Source organism: Schistocerca cancellata, chromosome 5 (genome assembly GCF_023864275.1).
Source record: "Schistocerca cancellata isolate TAMUIC-IGC-003103 chromosome 5, iqSchCanc2.1, whole genome shotgun sequence".
NCBI lineage: Eukaryota > Metazoa > Arthropoda > Insecta > Orthoptera > Acrididae > Schistocerca > Schistocerca cancellata.
In genome coordinates, this window is record NC_064630.1 from 447955915 (window position 1) to 447976048 (window position 20134).

Sequence of the window (20134 nt, forward strand, 5' to 3'; positions counted from 1 at the left end):
AATTCGCGTATAGACAACAGGCGTAATTTACATTAATGTACGAGTCAGATGTTACAATAAGTAACGTGGGTGGTCCAGTACGATGTGACACATACATTTTTTTTTATTCTGATGAATTTAGAATAGACACAAATGGCGGAAAATTGCAAGATTGTCCCATTATAAATTCAATTACGTCCGGTGGAATTTATTTTGCTTGTGATACCAAACAGCTTCGTTTGTTTCGTGAAGTTTGTTTCGCTGACGATTCGTTGGATTTTCATTGAATGCCTCGAGTTTAGAAGGCAAATATTCGCTGTTTAAATAGCGCTGTTTATTTCGCGCCGTTAAACAGCGTTTGCTGTTGCCATCGGCTCATGAATAATTTTCGCTGTATAAATTTTCTCTCACTTATTTACATTAGTCATTTCGGTTCGCTTCGTTAGTAACACGGACTTAATGGATGGGCGGCCTGATTCTAATATCTTCCATAGACAGTTTAGGATGCAACTACAATAACGACTTGTGGATTAACAGCTAATTAACTGAATACAGTTTGTGAAACTGTATGATCAGTATGTTTCAAATGGTGTATGAATCGGAACTTTGTGGAGGCTAATTTACTTTTAAAGGTGCAAGCGAGTCCGGGTTTGATTCCCGACCCGGTTGGAGATTTTCTCCGCTCGTGGACTGGGTGTTGTGTTGTCTTCATCATCATTTGATCCTCACCTCTGGCGCGCAAATCGCTCAATGTAGCGTCGAAGGAAATAAGACTTGCACTTAGCGGCCGAACTTCCCCAAGTAGGGGCCTGCCAGCACAACGATTTCGTAGGCACATTTCAGTTTTTACTTTTCTTTAAAAGTATCCTGGTGTTATACGTAATCCATTTTGTTTAAAAGTTCAAACAATTTCAACGAAAGAGTTAGTAGTTATTTTCCTCTGACACTTAGGTATTTCGAGAAATATTTGCAGAAGTAATGAAAGCAAGTGACATATTTTTCACGTTTCACTAAATCAGTAGCCCATCAACTTATATACACTCCTGGAAATTGAAATAAGAACACCGTGAATTCATTGTCCCAGGAAGGGGAAACTTTATTGACACATTCCTGGGGTCAGATACATCACATGATCACACTGACAGAACCACAGGCACATAGACACAGGCAACAGAGCATGCACAATGTCGGCACTAGTACAGTGTGTATCCACCTTTCGCAGCAATGCAGGCTGCTATTCTCCCATGGAGACGATCGTAGAGATGCTGGATGTAGTCCTGTGGAACGGCTTGCAATGCCATTTCCACCTGGCGCCTCAGTTGGACCAGCGTTCGTGCTGGACGTGCAGACCGCGTGAGACGACGCTTCATCCAGTCCCAGACATGCTCAATGGGGGACAGATCCGGAGATCTTGCTGGCCAGGGTAGTTGACTTACACCTTCTAGAGCACGTTGGGTGGCACGGGATACATGCGGACGTGCATTGTCCTGTTGGAACAGCAAGTTCCCTTGCCGGTCTAGGAGTGGTAGAACGATGGGTTCGATGACGGTTTGGATGTACCGTGCACTATTCAGTGTCCCCTCGACGATCACCAGTGGTGTACGGCCAGTGTAGGAGATCGCTCCCCACACCATGATGCCGGGTGTTGCCCCTGTGTGCCTCGGTCGTATGCAGTCCTGATTGTGGCGCTCACCTGCACGGCGCCAAACACGCATACGACCATCATTGGCACCAAGGCAGAAGCGACTCTCATCGCTGAAGACGACACGTCTCGATTCGTCCCTCCATTCACGCCTGTCGCGACACCACTGGAGGCGGGCTGCACGATGTTGGGGCGTGAGCGGAAGACGGCCTAACGGTGTGTGGGACCGTAGCCCAGCTTCATGGAGACGGTTGCGAATGGTCCTCGCCGATACCCCAGGAGCAACAGTGTCCCTAATTTGCTGGGAAGTGGCGGTGCGGTCCCCTACGGCACTGCGTAGGATCCTACGGTCTTGGCGTGCATCCGTGCGTCGCTGCGGTCCGGTCCCAGGTCGACGGGCACGTGCACCTTCCGCCGACCACTGGCGACAACATCGATGTACTGTGGAGACCTCACGCCCCACATGTTGAGCAATTCGGCGGTACGTCCACCCGGCCTCCCGCATGCCCACTATACGCCCTCGCTCAAAGTCCGTCAACTGCACATACGGTTCACGTCCACGCTGTCGCGGCATGCTAACAGTGTTAAAGACTGCGATGGAGCTCCGTATGCCACGGCAAACTGGCTGACACTGACGGCGGCGGTGCACAAATGCTGCGCAGCTAGCGCTATTCGACGGCCAACACCGCGGTTCCTGGTGTGTCCGCTGTGCCGTGCGTGTGATCATTGCTTGTACAGCCCTCTCGCAGTGTCCGGAGCAAGTATGGTGGGTCTGACACACCGGTGTTAATGTGTTCTTTTTTCCATTTCCAGGAGTGTATTTACATCCTGGGAACCAAACTAAACTCCGTTCGAACAGGTCTCGGAAGACCGTAATGCCACTGATCGACCGCTTTGACATCCTCAGCCTATAGGCGTCACTGAATGCGGATATGGAGAAACGTGAGGTCAGCTCGGCGATCTACTGGCCATTGTCAGTTTTCGTCACCAGAGCCACTAAGTCTCAATCAAGTAGCTCCTTAATTTGCATCACGAGGGCTAAGCGTATTCCGCTTGCCTACAGAGCTTGGCAGACCGGACGGTCACCCATCCAAGTGGTAACCAAGCCTGAAAGCGCTTAACTTCGGTGATCTGAAGCGAACATGTGTTACCATTGCCGTCAGGTCGTTGGCCCTTACTGGGAAGCCCACTGTTCTCTTTAGAAGGTAATGGAAAAGTAAGAGTGCGATACTTTTAAAGGTATATTCGAAATTTAACTAAAGTTTAATTACCACGTTAAAGAGGTCTATTGCCAACAGCATGAGGTAGGAATAAGTTAATTGTGTATATAAGTTTTTATGGATTTAAGGCATTCAACGGAGATGATGTTAACCCCTTCGATAAAATAGTGCGAGATAAATATCATAAAAAGATATTAAATTCTGCTTTTTAAAAATATAATGACAGTTAAAATAGAAATGCTCCCTCCGCTTCTCTCTCACATTCACCTACATACTCTTACCCAAACAGTAAAAATTTTATGTTGTAGCTCTGTCAATGTTCAAATGTGTTATGCAAATCGGGACTGAAGTACACCACAAAAATTAAAGGCCAAACCCAGGGACGCATGGATGGCTCAACACTTGCACATATAAAACCACGATGAGTGAGCAACCCTAGTAACACATTAAGACTTTCTCCCTGACAGGATAGGAAAGAAGCTTGACAACTCTCAAAATCTTACAAGTCGTACAGTATTCGCCTCATTGTCCGCTAAATTAGCGGACTGATCAGTTGGTAGGTTAGTCGCTACCCATTTGTTGATGGACTAACCTCTACCCTCTTCTCTGAATATAAAATACATCCATTTTCAAATATGGTGTAAATTAATATATTTGACATAAGCAGCAAGCATCGCAGCCCCCTCTGCTAGAACAGGATACCATGCATCATCGAACTCTGCCCTGTTGGAAGCCTAATGAGAAGTGCTGCGTGGATAAATTAAACTTTCGCTGTTTGAGACGGCCCCCATTGAAAAGCGAGTAATCGAAGGGCAATAAAATCGTATAGAAACGTTTCCAAGAACACGCTGAAGAGAAGTAACGAATAAACCATTGGAAGAAACCCATTTTAATCGCCACATGAAAGGGTTCGTATCTGGTGATCTTGGTTGTTACACAGTTAGGAACAATCTGCCTTTGATTTAGTTTCCTCCAAATCTGTTACGGAGAAACTGAGTCACTTTATGGATAATGTGAGGCGGAGCTCCACTGCGTATCAGAACTGTTGAGTCCAAAGCGCCTCTATCCAACAGTGCAGGGATCTTCTCATGTCGGCGAAGCAGATCACAGTAACCTGTGACGTTAAGACAGCGTCTCCTTTGCCCTTGCTCGAGTTCCTCAAAGAAATATTAACCAATTATGAACTTTGCCGTGAGGCCACACCACTCAGTGACTCATTCGCTCTGCATGGAAACTTCTTGAATATGTTGGCGACGACGATTCCCAAATGCGAAAATTGTGTTTCTTGTCCCATTGCGCGGAAAATTTTCCTATACCACAAGTCTTGAACTTCAACTCTTGCAAGAAACGTAACTGTAAAGTCTTCTCGAAATGCAGTTTCACGTGGGAAAAGTCGGTGAACAATGTGAAGTTTGTACCGATACCATTTCAGAACTGGTTGCAGTAATTTTCGAATGGTGGACCAGGCGTGATATCAACGATGAGTGTCCCAGTTCTGACTCCCACCGAAAAGGCATAGGGAGAAGGAATGAAGTGTGTTTAAGGAGCGGAGGATGCGACGATCATACGATCGTGTGACACGTCTGCAATGACGCTGGGTGGCATTGTGGTGATATTTGGTGCCGGTATGACTTCATTAATCCACGTTACACTTAACATGAACTACTTGCCATTTTTCTTATGTACAACATTCCGTTTAGTGAAGCGTCACCGAGTCCGAGGATGACGTCACGACCAGATACGCTTTTGCACTACACCTTGAGTCAAGTTACGATGTTCTAAAATGCAATAGCAACTTTTACTTATTTATTTATTCATCTATTTGTTTATCCCATGTGGGGATTTGCCAGTTACCTGCATAGGGAGCGTCCCCATTGGAATTGGGGAAAGCTCGTTAGCTCTGCGGACAGCGGAGTCTGAGGGTAGTGAGGAAATAAAATACTTACAGTGAAAAAATAACTGGACTGGTCCTCCAGGTTGGGGGTTGAGCACTGGGCTAACAACCCGTCTCGGGAAAAGAACTTGCGATACGTCAAGAAAAGGTCTGGGAGAAAAATAGAAACAAAGAATATGGAAAACGGCTTAGGAAGAAGGACTTACGATTTGGAACGTTGCACATTAGTACTTTGACAACACCTGGAGCTCTCAATATTCTGTCAGAAGAACTGGAAAGATATGAAAAGGATCTTTTAGCACTGCAAGAAGTTAGATATCCGGGAACAGGAAAAGTGGAAACGGACAGGCACATTCTATATTACAGTGGATCTGAAGATGAAAAGTTCCAGAAGGGTGTAGGTTTTATAGTCAGCAAAACTTTAGCAGATGCAATAATTGATTTTCAACCAATTGATAGTACAACAGCTGTCATGAGACTAAAAGGTAGATTCACAAATATAACAATACTAACGCTATATGCCCCGACCGAGGAAGCGTAGGACGAAAAGAAAGACATTTTTTATTAAATTTTCGTTGGGGTAATTTGTAAGACACCATTGTGTCTAGAGTTGGAACGGAAATCATATGGAAAGGAATAGCTGGGATGAAAGACTACAAGTGGAAAGTAATGAAAATGGACTCAGGCTACTAAGCTGTGCAAGTGCAGCCAACCTAAGGGTTATGAGTACACACTCTCCTCGGAAGGACATTCACAAGGTAACTTGGGCATCACCAGATGGAAGAACAAAAAACCAAACAGAACATCTCCTGGTAGATCAAAGACCCAAGTCAGCATAATGAATGTGGAAACCATAAGGGGAGCCGAGGCAGGCACAGACCATTAGTCATAGAAGAGGTACGCCTAAGAGTAACCATAGAGAAGTCGAGGGGGGAGGGTGGAAGCATAAAAGACCGTAACATTGACATCCACAGATTGAAGGATAACGGCAAAGCATAGGAGTTTGTCATTAAGCTGCCAAACAAATCTGATGTTCTAGCAATGGAAGAAAACCTTGACATCGAAGACCAGGCTCCCTCCGACGGAGGTTCGAGTCCTCCCTTGGGCATGGGTGTGTGTGTTTCCTTAGTGTAAGTTAATTCAAGTTAGATTAGATATTGCGTAAGTCTAGGGACCGATGACCTCAGCAGTTCGGTCCCATAGTCCTTACCACAAGTTTCCAATTGAAGACCACTGGGGAAGGATAAAAACAAACGTTAAAGAAGCGGCACTAGAAGTACGCGGAAAAAGAAATTAAAGAAAAATCAGTAGTTTTCAGAAGAATGTGAGCAAAAAGTGAAAGAAAAGGAGGAGTGAAGGAGAAACACCTACAAGAGGATTCCAACAAAAGTAAAGAAGCAGATGAAAATGTTAATAGAGAAGCTAAAAATTTTCTCAGAAGGAAAAAGAGAGAACATGAGGATAGTTTATTCAATATAACAGTGGAGAACAAAAGTGCAGGGACTGCAAGAGACTTTTACAGATCAGTAAGATTTTTCGGAGAAAGGTATATACCACAGGTGTACGGCATTAAAGATAAAGGCGGCAATACAAATCTGCAAATACCTAAAGGTGTGGATATTTGGAAAGAATATCTTGATCAGCTTCTAAGCGTAGAAGATAGAACTGCAGAAATGTAGGAACAAGATGATTGTTACAGTGTAGATCCCTTCGTGGAACCTCCGATGATGAAAGAGACAATAGACACAATCAAGATATTAAAAGACAACTAAGCTCCTAGGAGACATGGAATAACAGCTGAATTGTGTAAGAAAGGAGCAATAAAAATTCCCAAACAAATACCTAAACATCGAGAATGAATAAAGAATGCACACGAGTGGACAGAAGCGATAATAGTATCAGTTCATAAAAAGTGCGACAAACAATTCAGGAAATATAGAGGCATTTTATTAACTAGCACCGCCTATGAAATGTTCTCCAAGATCCTAGAGAAAAAATTAGAACCATCTTAAAACGAGATAATAAATGAGAAACAAGCAGATTTATGAAGAATCGTTCAGCTACAGACCAGGTATTCACACTGAAAGTAGCCATATCCAAATATTGGGAGTGTAACAGAATAATGGCTATACCATTTGTTGGTTTTAAGAAAGCCTATGACAGTATATCCAGAGAGAAGTTATGGGAGAAAATACGGAGATATGGAACATCGAAGAAGATCATAAATCTTGTGAAAGTCACTGAGAGGCTCGAAAGGGATAGTGAAAATAGATGGAGAATAATCGAAGGAGCTTGGCTTACAAACAGGAGTCAGGCAAGGACATGTAATCTCGCCTCTCTTGTTCAACATTGTGATACAGGGAGCGCTGGACGCAGCAAGTGAAGGAGGAGAGGGAACTAAAATAAGAACAAAAATAAATGTAGTAATGAGAAAGCAAAATTCATGACGGCAGAAAGAAATTAGAGAACAAGAACATGGGGAATTCTATAGGTCGATAACCACATGTTATAATACGAGGGTAGGAAGTTTAATAGTGGCAACTACTTATTTACAGCTCGTACAAAGTACACTCCTGGAAATGGAAAAAAGAACACATTGACACCGGTGTGTCAGACCCACCATACTTGCTCCGGACACTGCGAGAGGGCTGTACAAGCAATGATCACACGCACGGCACAGCGGACACACCAGGAACCGCGGTGTTGGCCGTCGAATGGCGCTAGCTGCGCAGCATTTGTGCACCGCCGCCGTCAGTGTCAGCCAGTTTGCCGTGGCATACGGAGCTCCATCGCAGTCTTTAACACTGGTAGCATGCCGCGACAGCGTGGACGTGAACCGTATGTGCAGTTGACGGACTTTGAGCGAGGGCGTATAGTGGGCATGCGGGAGGCCGGGTGGCATTGCTCAACACGTGGGGCGTGAGGTCTCCACAGTACATCTATGTTGTCGCCAGTGGTCGGCGGAAGGTGCACGTGCCCGTCGACCTGGGACCGGACCGTAGCGACGCACGGATGCACGCCAAGACCGTAGGATCCTACGCAGTGCCGTAGGGGACCGCACCGCCACTTCCCAGCAAATTAGGGACACTGTTGCTCCTGGGGTATCGGCGAGGACCATTCGCAACCGTCTCCATGAAGCTGGGCTACGGTCCCACACACCGTTAGGCCGTCTTCCGCTCACGCCCCAACATCGTGCAGCCCGCCTCCAGTGGTGTCGCGACAGGCGTGAATGGAGGGACGAATGGAGACGTGTCGTCTTCAGCGATGAGAGTCGCTTCTGCCTTGGTGCCAATGATGGTCGTATGCGTGTTTGGCGCCGTGCAGGTGAGCGCCACAATCAGGACTGCATACGACCGAGGCACACAGGGCCAACACCCGGCATCATGGTGTGGGGAGCGATCTCCTACACTGGCCGTACACCACTGGTGATCGTCGAGGGGACACTGAATAGTGCACGGTACATCCAAACCGTCATCGAACCCATCGTTCTACCATTCCTAGACCGGCAAGGGAACTTGCTGTTCCAACAGGACAATGCACGTCCGCATGTATCCCGTGCCACCCAACGTGCGCTAGAAGGTGTAAGTCAACTACCCTGGCCAGCAAGATCTCCGGATCTGTCCCCCATTGAGCATGTTTGGGACTGGATGAAGCGTCGTCTCACGCGGTCTGCACGTCCAGCACGAACGCTGGTCCAACTGAGGCGCCAGGTGGAAATGGCATGGCAAGCCGTTCCACAGGACTACATCCAGCATCTCTACGATCGTCTCCATGGGAGAATAGCAGCCTGCATTGCTGCGAAAGGTGGATATACACTGTACTAGTGCCGACATTGTGCATGCTCTGTTGCCTGTGTCTATGTGCCTGTGGTTCTGTCAGTGTGATCATGTGATGTATCTGACCCCAGGAATGTGTCAATAAAGTTTCCCCTTCCTGGGACAATGAATTCACGGTGTTCTTATTTCAATTTCCAGGAGTGTATATACGTGTTTCAAAGTTTTACTGACCTTTAAAGCAGTCAACAGCATTGTGTATAACCCGTTGCCAGCGATGTGGGGGTTATTCTTAGCAGTGCCAGTTGTGTTGACAATTCGAGCAGCGTGGTCTATTGCCCGACGAATTGATAGCAGCTCTGAAGCGAATACCATGAAGCGTTTCCTTCAGTTTATAAATCGAGTTGAATTCACGAGAGCTTAAGTCAGGGGAGTGCGGTGGGTGGTATAGCACTTGGCTGCCCCATGAGTCAAATAAATCAGTATAGCTTGCACTGTACGTGTTTGAGCATTGTGCTGCAAAATGACGGTCAGGTTCTTCAGAAAGTGTCATCACTTCTGTCTCTATGCTGTTCATTTTTAGAGCACAATCTACGACGGAATGATTCATGTGGCTTATGGGCGTGTATTACGAGCAACAATAAATATCCCCCAGGGTTCACGGTGTGTAATGAAGATAGGTAATAGATGGTATTGAACAGAACCTGTATCAGTTGTTCGGACTATCGACTAGTGATGGTTTTGTCTGATGACAGTGGCGCTTATGTGAAGAGAGTGAAGTTGGCAAGGCAGAATTTCAGATGTTGTGCTCCATACGATATTTTAGAGTATGATGGACTGATATGGTAAGGAATGAAGAGATTCTCCGCAGAACTGCCGACGTGGCGAACCGCTTAAAACCTCTCCTCTAATGTCTTGTGGGCTGTCAAGTCCACGACAAAGTACACCAGAACAGGCAACTGGGCTCAATGGTGACGACCTAGTTATGTACTTGGGTTTGTACTAGAGTAATAGTTGTGGACTCTAACCCCATCGCCGGATGCAGGACTCACGTTCCGTTGACGAGACTAATTCTGCGCGTGTAAAGGAGACTGGCTGTTTGTGTTTTGCGAGAGACAAAATAATGTTACCCACGAGAATAATTAATTTTGCACAGTTGTGCTAAGATGTTTCGAAGAGTCTGTATCTGTTTTCGTTATTGTTTTGTTTCTCTTTTACAGTAGCGGTTCTTTGTTTTTCAGTTTCATAACGTTTATTCCATCCTTCCCTGCTCGCACACGTTCGCAGATGTGGAGATGATAAAAACAAATTTATTTACGCAGATTGCCGATTTTGGTTTCCGGACATTTCTCCGACAAAAATAAGAGGGACATTACGACTTGGAAAGCTTCACGGAAGGATTTCGTCGTAAATGTTGGGTGAATATAGGGACGACATTTCCTTCAATTTCGAAGGCTATGCGTCATATAGAACAAAGACATAAAGATGGTGGAGACAGTTATATATTTTTCGTGGCAGATTTGCATTTGACAACACGTAACTCCTGTAGTTTTCATCGGTTATAAAATTGTTTCTGTCATCTGTAACTCTAGACACGCTATTTTAGCACATTTACTTAATGGCAGATATCTTACATTCCATTTTTCTACGGTGGCGGCTTTATGCATGTCATGGACTGTAATATCTTCAGGGGTTACTTGTGCTTGTCTTTTCCGAGACCTATGTGCCAAGAATTTTTCGAATTTCGGCAGTTCTGAAGAAGGGTTCACTGTGACGAATTTTCAGTAGAGTAGGACGGGTTTACTCTCCACCGTATTTTCTACCTGTGTCAGAGGTAGTAAGTGTATATTCTTTGAAAAATTTGTCATGAAGTGTTAACCTATATTGTGTCGTGAACTTTGTCTCAATCTTGGCAAATCAGATCATTCATTACACTTTTGTTCGAAATTTAAGGAAATTTCATCAGTCATAGAAACTTTGTCGAAAAGCGATAATAGATCGTTGTGCAACATTGTAATAGGTGGCACATTAATAGTTATACACGCCAGATTAGAAAATTTGTCATAGGCTGTGTGGCAATGCAAAAGTGGACGTGTTCGTAACACTTTGCCGTTCAAGACGTATTTCCACAACGGCGGTATGATAAAATATTGACAGTATTATTATATGTCCTAGTAGTGCGTCAGCTAAACAGACAATGAAATTCGGTTTCCACGAAAAACCGTATTCCATTAATGAGAAAGTTATATCTCATAGCCGTCAATGACATGTCTAACGGAGAGAATGCCAATGGTTGTTCATAATAATTCAGCCTGCATAGGCATGGCTAATCTTGTGACTGGAGGGAAATCATGGGCTTCCCCAAGTCTAAAAATTATTGTTTCTCGTATACGTAAACTACCTGCCGTCAAATATACAACAAGTAGAATTAATTATTTCTCCGAATGACACTAGTACTGCAATTAATCCAAACGTACATATAGCAACAGAAGAATAGGTAAATGATATTCTTAAAAGTATTATATAGTGGCTTTTTGCAAATGGTCTTACTCTCAATTTAAAAAGTCACCAGGGAACTCAGTTCTGCACACAAAGTTGTTCTACACCATTGATACGTACAACACATGTTGAAGACAGACAGAGGCTGCTACACTATAGGTTTAAAGAGAACGAGCAAATAACGCCAGGCGGAAGTCGGTAACTATCCGTGCATCAATCATACAACTACCACCGTCATACCTTAGCAAAAGATCGGGCAGAAAACCTCACAAAAATCTGGTCCTATGTACTATCGCTAAGAGGATTTCAGGCTTCCATCCAGTCACTTACTGGCCAGTCTGGTAAGGTAGTTGAAGATATCAAAACGAAAGCCGATGTTTAAAGCTTCACTTTTAAGAAATATTTCACGCAGGAGGATGATGCGGACATATCGTCATCTGACCATCCAGTACACTCTGGTAAGGACGCCATAATAACAAGCATCCCTACTGTAGAGTTGAAACCAAATGAGTCACTCATTCCAGGTGGAATCCAAATTCGATGTTTCAAAGAGTACTCTACAGCATAGGACCTTTGCCTAATTTCCGTATATCGCGAATCTCTCGCTTAGCAACAAGTCCGAGACAACTGGACAAAAGCACAGGGGACTCCTGTAGATAATAAGGGCAATTGAACGGACCCACAAAATTACAGGGCAATACCTGTAACGTTGCTTTGCTGCAGAATTCTTGAATACATTGTCATTTCGAATATACAATACATTTTCTTGAGACCGACAAGCTTATGTCCGCGAACCAACATGGCTTTAGAAATCATCGCTCTTGCGAAACTCAGCTTGCCCTTTTCTCACTTGATATACTGCGAACTATGGATGAAAGACAACATGTAGCTTCCGTTTTTGTAGATTTTTGGAAAGCATTTGACACGTTGAACCATTACTGGCTGTTAAAGAAGGTACTATCATATGGAATAGATTCACAGGTATGTGAGTGGCTCGAAGACTTCCTAAGTTATTGGACACAGTACTGTGTCCTCTGCGGCAAGTATTCATCAGAGACAAGTTTGTTAGGAGTGCATCAGGAAAGTGTGGCTGGACCGCTGTTGTTCTCTATATACATAAATGATTTGGCGGACACGGTGGCAGCAACCTGTAGTTGTTCGCTGATGGTGATGTAGCGTACGGTAAGGTGTCTAAGTTTAGAGACTTTAGGAGGATACAAGATGACTTACACAAAATTTCTAGTTTGTGTAATAAATGACAGCTAGCACTAAATGTACGAAAATATAAATTAATGCGGATGAGTAGCATAAACAAACCTGTAATATTCGGATATAGCAAGAGTAGTACGTACTGCTTGATACAGTCACGTCGTTTTAATATCTGGGAGTAACGTTACAAAGCGACATGGAATGGAACGACCAAGTAAGGATTGTGGTAGCGAAAGAGAATGGTCGACTTCCGTTTATTGGCAGAAATCTACGAAAAGTATGGTCACCTGTAGAGGAGACTGCACATAGGACGCCGCTGCAATCTATTCTTAAGTTCGGCTCGAGAGTTCCGAATCCGTTCCAGCCCGATTTAAGGAAGATATCCAAGCAATTCAGAGGCGGACTTCTAGATTTGTTACAGATACGTTCAAACAATGCCCAAATATTGCGGAAATACTTCGGGAACTCAAATGAGAATCCACTGAAGCAAGGCGACCTTCCTTTCACAGAACGCTGTTGAGAAAATGTAGAGAATCGGCATTTGAAACTCAGTGGAGAACGATTCTGCTGCCTGCAACAGATTTGACTGTAAGGACCACGAAATTAGGATACGAGAAACTAAAGCTCATGCAGAGGTACATAGACAGCCGTTTTTCCCTCGCTCTATTAGCGAGTGGAACAGTAAAGGAAATGACTACTAGTAGTGGTACGGGATACCCTTCACCACGTACCGCATGGTGGGTTGCAAAGCATCAATATAGAAGTATATGAAGAAATAACAAGTAGAGGGGAGTCTTCCAAATGTTCGGATTTGCAAACTGATGAGATATTAAACAGGAGAAAACGCATAGAGGTACTCCTAAGGAACAGTTCAGGCAAATTAGCGCTTTGAATCACTGAAAAACTGTGTAGGTTGTTCATACAGTAATGTCAAATGGAACAATGTTCTGGAGCAACTCATCTTTAACACAAAAATCCTTTATTGCTCAAAACTAGGCTGTAGCAATAGTATATCGTCGTGCTCATCTATGATCATCTAGTAGGTATCTGGTTAGTTGTTTGGAATTTTGACTACTGAGTCTGACTTTATTGAGTTCCTCCTGCCGTTTCTTTTATATAATCCACTGCAGTTCATACGGAACAATAATGTATGTAATGACAACATCAGGAGAATAATATAAAATAAATGACACTGAGCGGTGGCCGAGCGGTTCTAGGCGCTTCAGTCCGGAACCGTGTAACTGCTACGGTCGCAGGTTCGAATCCTGCCTCGGGCATGGATATGTGTGATGTCCTTAGGTTAGTTAGGTTTCTGTAGTTCTAAGTTCTAGGTTACTGAGTACCCCCGATGTTAGGTCCCATAGTGTTCAGAGCCATTTGAACCATTTTAAATGACACTGAGCAAAGTTAAGTTTGAAAACAAACTGAAAAATTTCCTCCTTGACGATTCATTCCGATCCACAGAAGAATTTCAATTTTTGTGAGTTCAAAAATATGGTGACTAGGAGTTACAAAGCGAAATTTGAATTTAAAAAAGTACTAGGTCAGAGTGTAGCCATTTTTACATATGAATGTGGAATCTGAATGTAAAAATTCTTGTTCCACATCATTACTTTTAATCATATAAAGGTCCATTGAACATGAAACTAACTGAGAAATTCGACACGTCAGGCTAAACACATTCACCGAGCCACAAGGTGTCTCTGTGAAGGAATATGTGTGGTGGGTCGTTCAGCACACAGAGAGATACGTCAGAGACAAGTCTGTCGAGAGATATTTCAGGCGTCAAGGTGATTCCTTTCCGCGGAAGGTGATGGGCTCGTGGAACGTTTACGGGTTTTCAGCGCACGTTCCTGGCACTGTGTTGTAGCTGGTGGTCGGTCATGCAAGAGCGCTCACTTGAATGTTTCCTTCCTTCCGGAATCTTCTCCGCTACCTTCATGTGACGCTACGGCCGACACTCAACTACCAGCCCACTTCTCACGTGTTTGGCTGACATCTAATGCGCCAGTATTGCATTCACGCCTATTTCACCGAAATGTATTTGATATGCCACCTTGCATCTTTGTTTCCTAATCATAGGTTTACTGTTTGCCAAACACAGAAATATTACGCTCAGATCAACAACACCAGAGACGTCAGTACACATTGACTGCTGTAGGCTGTATAACAGATCGATTTCTTGACATATCTTCACGTACTAGTCTCCTTAAACACTTCATTTGATAAATATTTTTGATACCCGGTCAGGCTTCGTTTTATGGCTGCACAAGAAAATATATTAAAACGTGTAATAAGTGTTGTCTATTGTCACAGTGACTTGCAGTATACTTGTATCTCTCTTTCACAGTTACAGTTCAGTTTTGAGTGTGTCGTCATGAAATACTATATTTTGATGAAGTCGAAGACCTCTTAACTTAAGGAGGTGACCGCAGCACGGTCTATCCAACACAAAAAAGGTACATGCTTTTGTTATTGTCTTATAAATGGTTTCAGTGTTGCTTCTTGAGACAATGCTGAACAAGGTAGCGTGTTAATGCTATTACAAGTAAGACGGCGAGATCTCTGGACGCTGAGTACTGCACACGAAAGAAAATATATTTTGGGGCGTAGTTTGTAGCAATTTAGGTGGAAGTAAAGTATCTGTAGTTTTCTCTTAAGGAAGGTAGGACGTCAAACGGGACGACTTGGAGCAAGAGAGGCACCACAGGACATTATAATTTCCACTGTCTATACTTTTACAAGTAAATTCAAAAAACTTTGTAAGCATGACCAGGAAGGATTCAGAATTCAAACTCGTAGCAGCGGAAGTTCAAAAACATAACAAAATAATTTTTTTTACACATGAAATTTCATCATTTTTTTCACTTAGTGTTGGCTGCATTTGTTGCTATAGGTACATTTTTCTTCACAAGTAAGGGAGATTCTTTCATGACTTTTGCACAGCATACAAACCATACTTCCAGGTGTATGAAACTCTAGAGTTTTCCAAATCTATTAAAAACTGTGGTAAATATTGAGATAATTAACTACAAAATTTGATTTTTTTCTAAACATAAAGTTTAAAACGTAACAGCTCATTCATTTTTTCATAAATTAAATAGATTCTAGATCTTATTTGTAAAAGTATAGACAGTAGAAAATAAAATGTCCTGTGGTGCCTCTCCTGCTCCAAGTCGGCCCGTTTGACGTCCTACCCCCCTTAAGGGGCAGGTTAGTGAGCAAAAGGGGGAATGTTTTAAATATTGTCAGTTGTCAGTTGCATAAATAGCGTAGCTCAAGATGTGAGAGTTGTAAACCCATGCAACTCTCAGCCATCTTTTAACAGGTCTTATCGTTTTGGTTTATGAGCCACAGCTTTTGGACTCACACTGTTTCCTGAATTGAATTTTCTGTTGCAAATTAAATAAGGCGTGTTAATTATTTATAAACAGTATAGGTACACATATCTAAAAATAAAAAACAAAGCAAAAGTTTGATTTTTTCTGGACGGTCTTTACACTGTTGCTGTCATAAATTATTGCGCAGAAAACTGTTTAATAATATTTGTGAACCGGTTCAGTAATTACATCAAAGCTTTTCTTTAAAAATCTTTAGCTCTCAAATGTAAGTTGTAAAAATAATCTTCCTTTTTAGTGAAGTATGTTTTATATCTAACATGCATAACACAAAGGCATCTAGTCCCGTATTCATCTCGTTCCCCGTGTTGTCCTACCACCCGTTTCATTTTGAGACTTCTTGTTCTTATTCCATCTTATATGGTGGCTTTCAACACTGATTTCTTTGCTTTCGTCTCCTGCTGTCAATGGCCATTAAATCTCTTAGCGTATTCAATACACCAAACACTCCGATCAATTTCATAACCTTACATCTTGACACTACACCATCACTGAATCATAGCAAAGCATCAAGCACATCTGTTTTAGAAGTATTTAGTACTACCAGAACTGTGTTTGGTATGTTTTCCCATATATAGCTCTTTAGTGGTTAAGACTCTGATTTGGGTTTAGAGTCCTAGCACGTAAATACTTTTCTAATAATCTGGTGTCACTAAGATCCCTACATCTAAGTTTTAGAACCTCCGTTATACCAAACGGCAAGGAATTCTTATGGAGAGAACAAAATTGTGTTTTTAACAGGGTTTTCTGCGTGTCATGGGGGCGCCGCCATGTGTGCAGCTACTTTCAAATTCTCCATTTTTTGGAGCTATCTTCGGTGCAATTTCCTCGAAGTAAACATTCTGTAGTTCAGAAAACTATAGAGAATTTTGTAAGACAAAAAGTAAAAAAATCGAAGTTTTGATACTTCTTCATGTACCAGTCCTCTTAAACATCTCATAAGATAAACATTTTTAACACCTAGTAAGGATTTGTTTTATAACTGCCCATGAAAATATAATAAAACACGTAATACGCTGCACGTTATCAGTATCAGAAAACATTTTCTGAAATTTCTGTTACTCTCGAATAGCTATCCTTTACAAATTTTTTCTTTACTTCCGAGTTTCGACCTCATAACGTTGTAGGATTCAAGCTGTTCAGGATGTATTTATTTTATTGTAACCTCAGTCGATGATAAAATATATAAATCAATTCATTCGGCTTGGGTGGATGCCATATACTGAACAAATCGCATCGTTACATAAGTGCACACTTATGGCACAGACACAGATATTAGCGACAAAAGCTTTATCTCAGTTACAAAATTTGAACACTATAAGCACTACTGGCACATAGAACTTGATTCTTTCAGGATTTCCAGTCTCTAAAGAAAAACCCACTCCTAATATTCGATCTGTCTGTAATATTCATTCAGAGAAATTTAAAAAAATATTCTAATCCCTTTTCTTTTTTTCATTAGTTTTCACCACTAGTTAAAAAGACGAATGTCTCGCTCTTCGTTTCTGGAATAAAAGTTGGAAGTAACTCGCACCTGTAGAGGGAGTCATTGACCCAGAAAAAGGAGGGTCAGTTTGACACCTATTAACCATTTACCGATGTTAAACGCTGAAAATTTAAAAAAGGGAAAAAGAAAAGAGGGCCGACAGGCACTTCATTATAAGGTGGGAGCTGCGTCTATGACGGATTACGGCGCACGTTGGCGCGACGTTTTCGGTCAGAGGCTAGCCGGGTGGGTTATCAATCTTCTCCTTGCAGACGTGCAGACGGAGCGTAAGGAAGCAAAAAGGATCCCTGACGGCGCTTTTATATAGAAGTTCGATGAGTCTCCATTTGTCTTGTTTCTGATGTTCTTGTACAGAAATCCATAGCTGCCTGTAATAAGCATTGCCTTTTATACATTAATTACTGCGATACCGTTCCTTGTTTGACGTCTACGCAGCAGTGGCGTGATATGATTTACATTCGTTCGTGATATCACAAAGACTTGTGAAAAAGCTATTCGGTTCACGATTAAATGTGATGAACGTTGTCAGTTATTTCCGCGAAGCTACTTTTACAGCAAAAAACTGTTTATAAACGGTAGTATGACAGAAACTACTCACGTTATAAGCGCCCTACAACCTCTATGGTTCTCTCATGTCTTGTGTATGCCGACATTTATACTTTTCTTTTGTTTGTTTTCAGTTGCCAGTAACTATAGGTAAATAAAGATATGGCTAGGAAGTTGTCCTTGGAGCTAAAAGGGCGGATATTAAAACGTTATTTCGAATGTGAGAACTTGAAACAAGTACATAGAGGATGGCGGGAGGAGACTAATACTGAACCACTTTCACTTGTAAAATTACGAAATTAAACGACAAATTTGAGAGGGAAGGAAGACTGTGTGGCCTGGAGGAGGGCGGTGTGGCCGGAGGGCATAAATAGCGGATGACGACAGAGGGGTGGATGCCGTGGTAGAAGCTTACACAAGGTTTCCTGAGAAGTCTATATAGCAAGCTGCGTGTGAATCAGCTGGAAGCTAATCGAGTGTTCACCTCATTTTAAAGCAAGAAAAAAATTTGTGTGAAATCTTATGGGACTTAACTGCTAAGATCATCAGTCCCTGAGCTTACACACTATTTAACCTAAATTATCCTAAGGACAAACACTCACACCCATGCCCGAGGGACGACTCGAACCTCCGCCAGGACCAGCCGCACAGTCCATGAATGCATCACCTCGGCTAATCCCGCTCGCCTTTAAAACAAGACCTGGGTTGGGTTGTTTGGGGAAGGAGACCAGACAGCGAGGTCATCGGTCTCATCAGATTAGGGAAGGGAGTCGGCCGTGCCCTTTCAGAGGAACCATCCCGGTATTTGCCTGGAGTGATTTAGGGAAATCACGGAAAACCTTAATCAGGATGGCCGGACGCGGGATTGAACCGTCGTCCTCCCGAATGCGTTAAAGCAAGAAATTTGGATATCTTATATTCACTCGTTGCTTCGGTCAATGAATGAGAACGATCTGTATAGGAGCCTCGAATTTTGCGACTGGATTTGCGACAGTGAACAATTGACTGGTCTCGTTTGGTCTGATGAAATCTCGTTTAAATGGATTGTAACTGCAACGAATAATCCACATGTAATTCAAGAACGAACTGTTAACATTCCTGGGTTATCAATATGGTGTTCTACTTGTAGGGCCATTCTTCTTTGAACGAACAGTAACAGTTGTAAAGTACCTTACCAACGATTTGTAGCAGCTGTTACCAACTGCACCGAGATCAAGATTGTTTTTTGACAACAAGACAGTGCGCTGTCACATTATCATCATGATGTGCGCCAATTCCTGGATGAACGGTATGTTGAAGGGTGGTTTGGCTGACGCGAGGGTGTTCAATTTCCTGCCAGTTCTCCCAGTTTAACGGAGTAGACTTTTTCTGTTGGGAACTTTGACGGCATCTTCTACGCAACAAAGCCAGGTATGCTTGACGACTGCTTGTGAATCCATTCCAAAGTGACATACGCGTAACACATGTGCTCCGATCTGTTCCGCAGTGTTGCAGACACTATACTCTTCCCAAAGGAGGACAGGTCAACAACTTTAATAGTAAAGCATCATCAGTAGTACTGTGACCATCTACGTGACTTAAAAATTAAATATTTGTGAAGTTTCTTCGTGTTATTGAAGTTCAAACAGTGTAAGCCCCTTTATGGGAACTTGGAATTGTCAGTGCTTTACTTAGAAGAGGATAAAACTGATGGAAATGTTTGCATATCCAGTGAATCTAAAGGTTCTCAGCTGATAATAAGTTCTTACATAAAATCAACACACTGTCATTAGTTGATTGTTACATTTGGCATCTGTACATGATATACAGCTGTCGTTGTATAACTAAATATATTAGATCCTTATTAAGATATGTCTGTCATCTTATGATGCGTACCTGAGTAGGTAATAAAAAGTAGGAGAAAAGTTTAAAGGGCAGAAAGGTTACGGAAGGCTGTTAAGACGAAGCAATTAGTGCAAGGTAAGACCAAGAATGGTGTGTTTTACTTCAATTACAACTTTATAAAGTTATATACTCACATTATTAGTCCAAACAACCTTGTAGGCTGCTGGATTAGCCTTCATCTTGCATTCAAAGTAGACGTCGCTGCCTTCCTTGATGTTCTCAGCTGCCAGGTTCGGTCCCAGATGGAGCTGCACCATTGGCATGACTGGAAAAAGAAAGAAAAGTCACTTGAAGAAGCTAGGGATAAATCTATTTATTGATGAGAAACTACAAAGTAAAAGTAAGTTCGCTTTTGTTAACTGCACAAAGATATTTGAGAAAATTTTGTAGCGATATTTTTCCTATTTATTGAACTGCCACATATAAATAAATGTCGTGTGGGTAATACAAGGACATGTCTCTTTGCCAGGAATATCCCGTGATAAAAGTTCTACATCTACATGCATCCTCAGCAAATCGCATTTAAGTGCCTCGCAGAGGTTTCATCGAACCACTTTCACAATGCTCTGGATTTTGCTATTGA

The 20134-nt window shown here is 42.6% G+C and overlaps 1 protein-coding gene across 1 annotated transcript in view; it reads right to left on the reverse strand.

The window, feature by feature from the left end:
• LOC126188596 (nephrin-like) overlaps positions 1-20134 on the reverse strand; it is a 403181-nt gene that overhangs the window by 234787 nt on the left and 148260 nt on the right. Inside the window, exon 5 of the mRNA XM_049930197.1 lies at positions 19686-19816. Coding sequence (XP_049786154.1) covers positions 19686-19816 — 131 coding nt within the window. The remainder of the gene's footprint in view (positions 1-19685; positions 19817-20134) is intronic.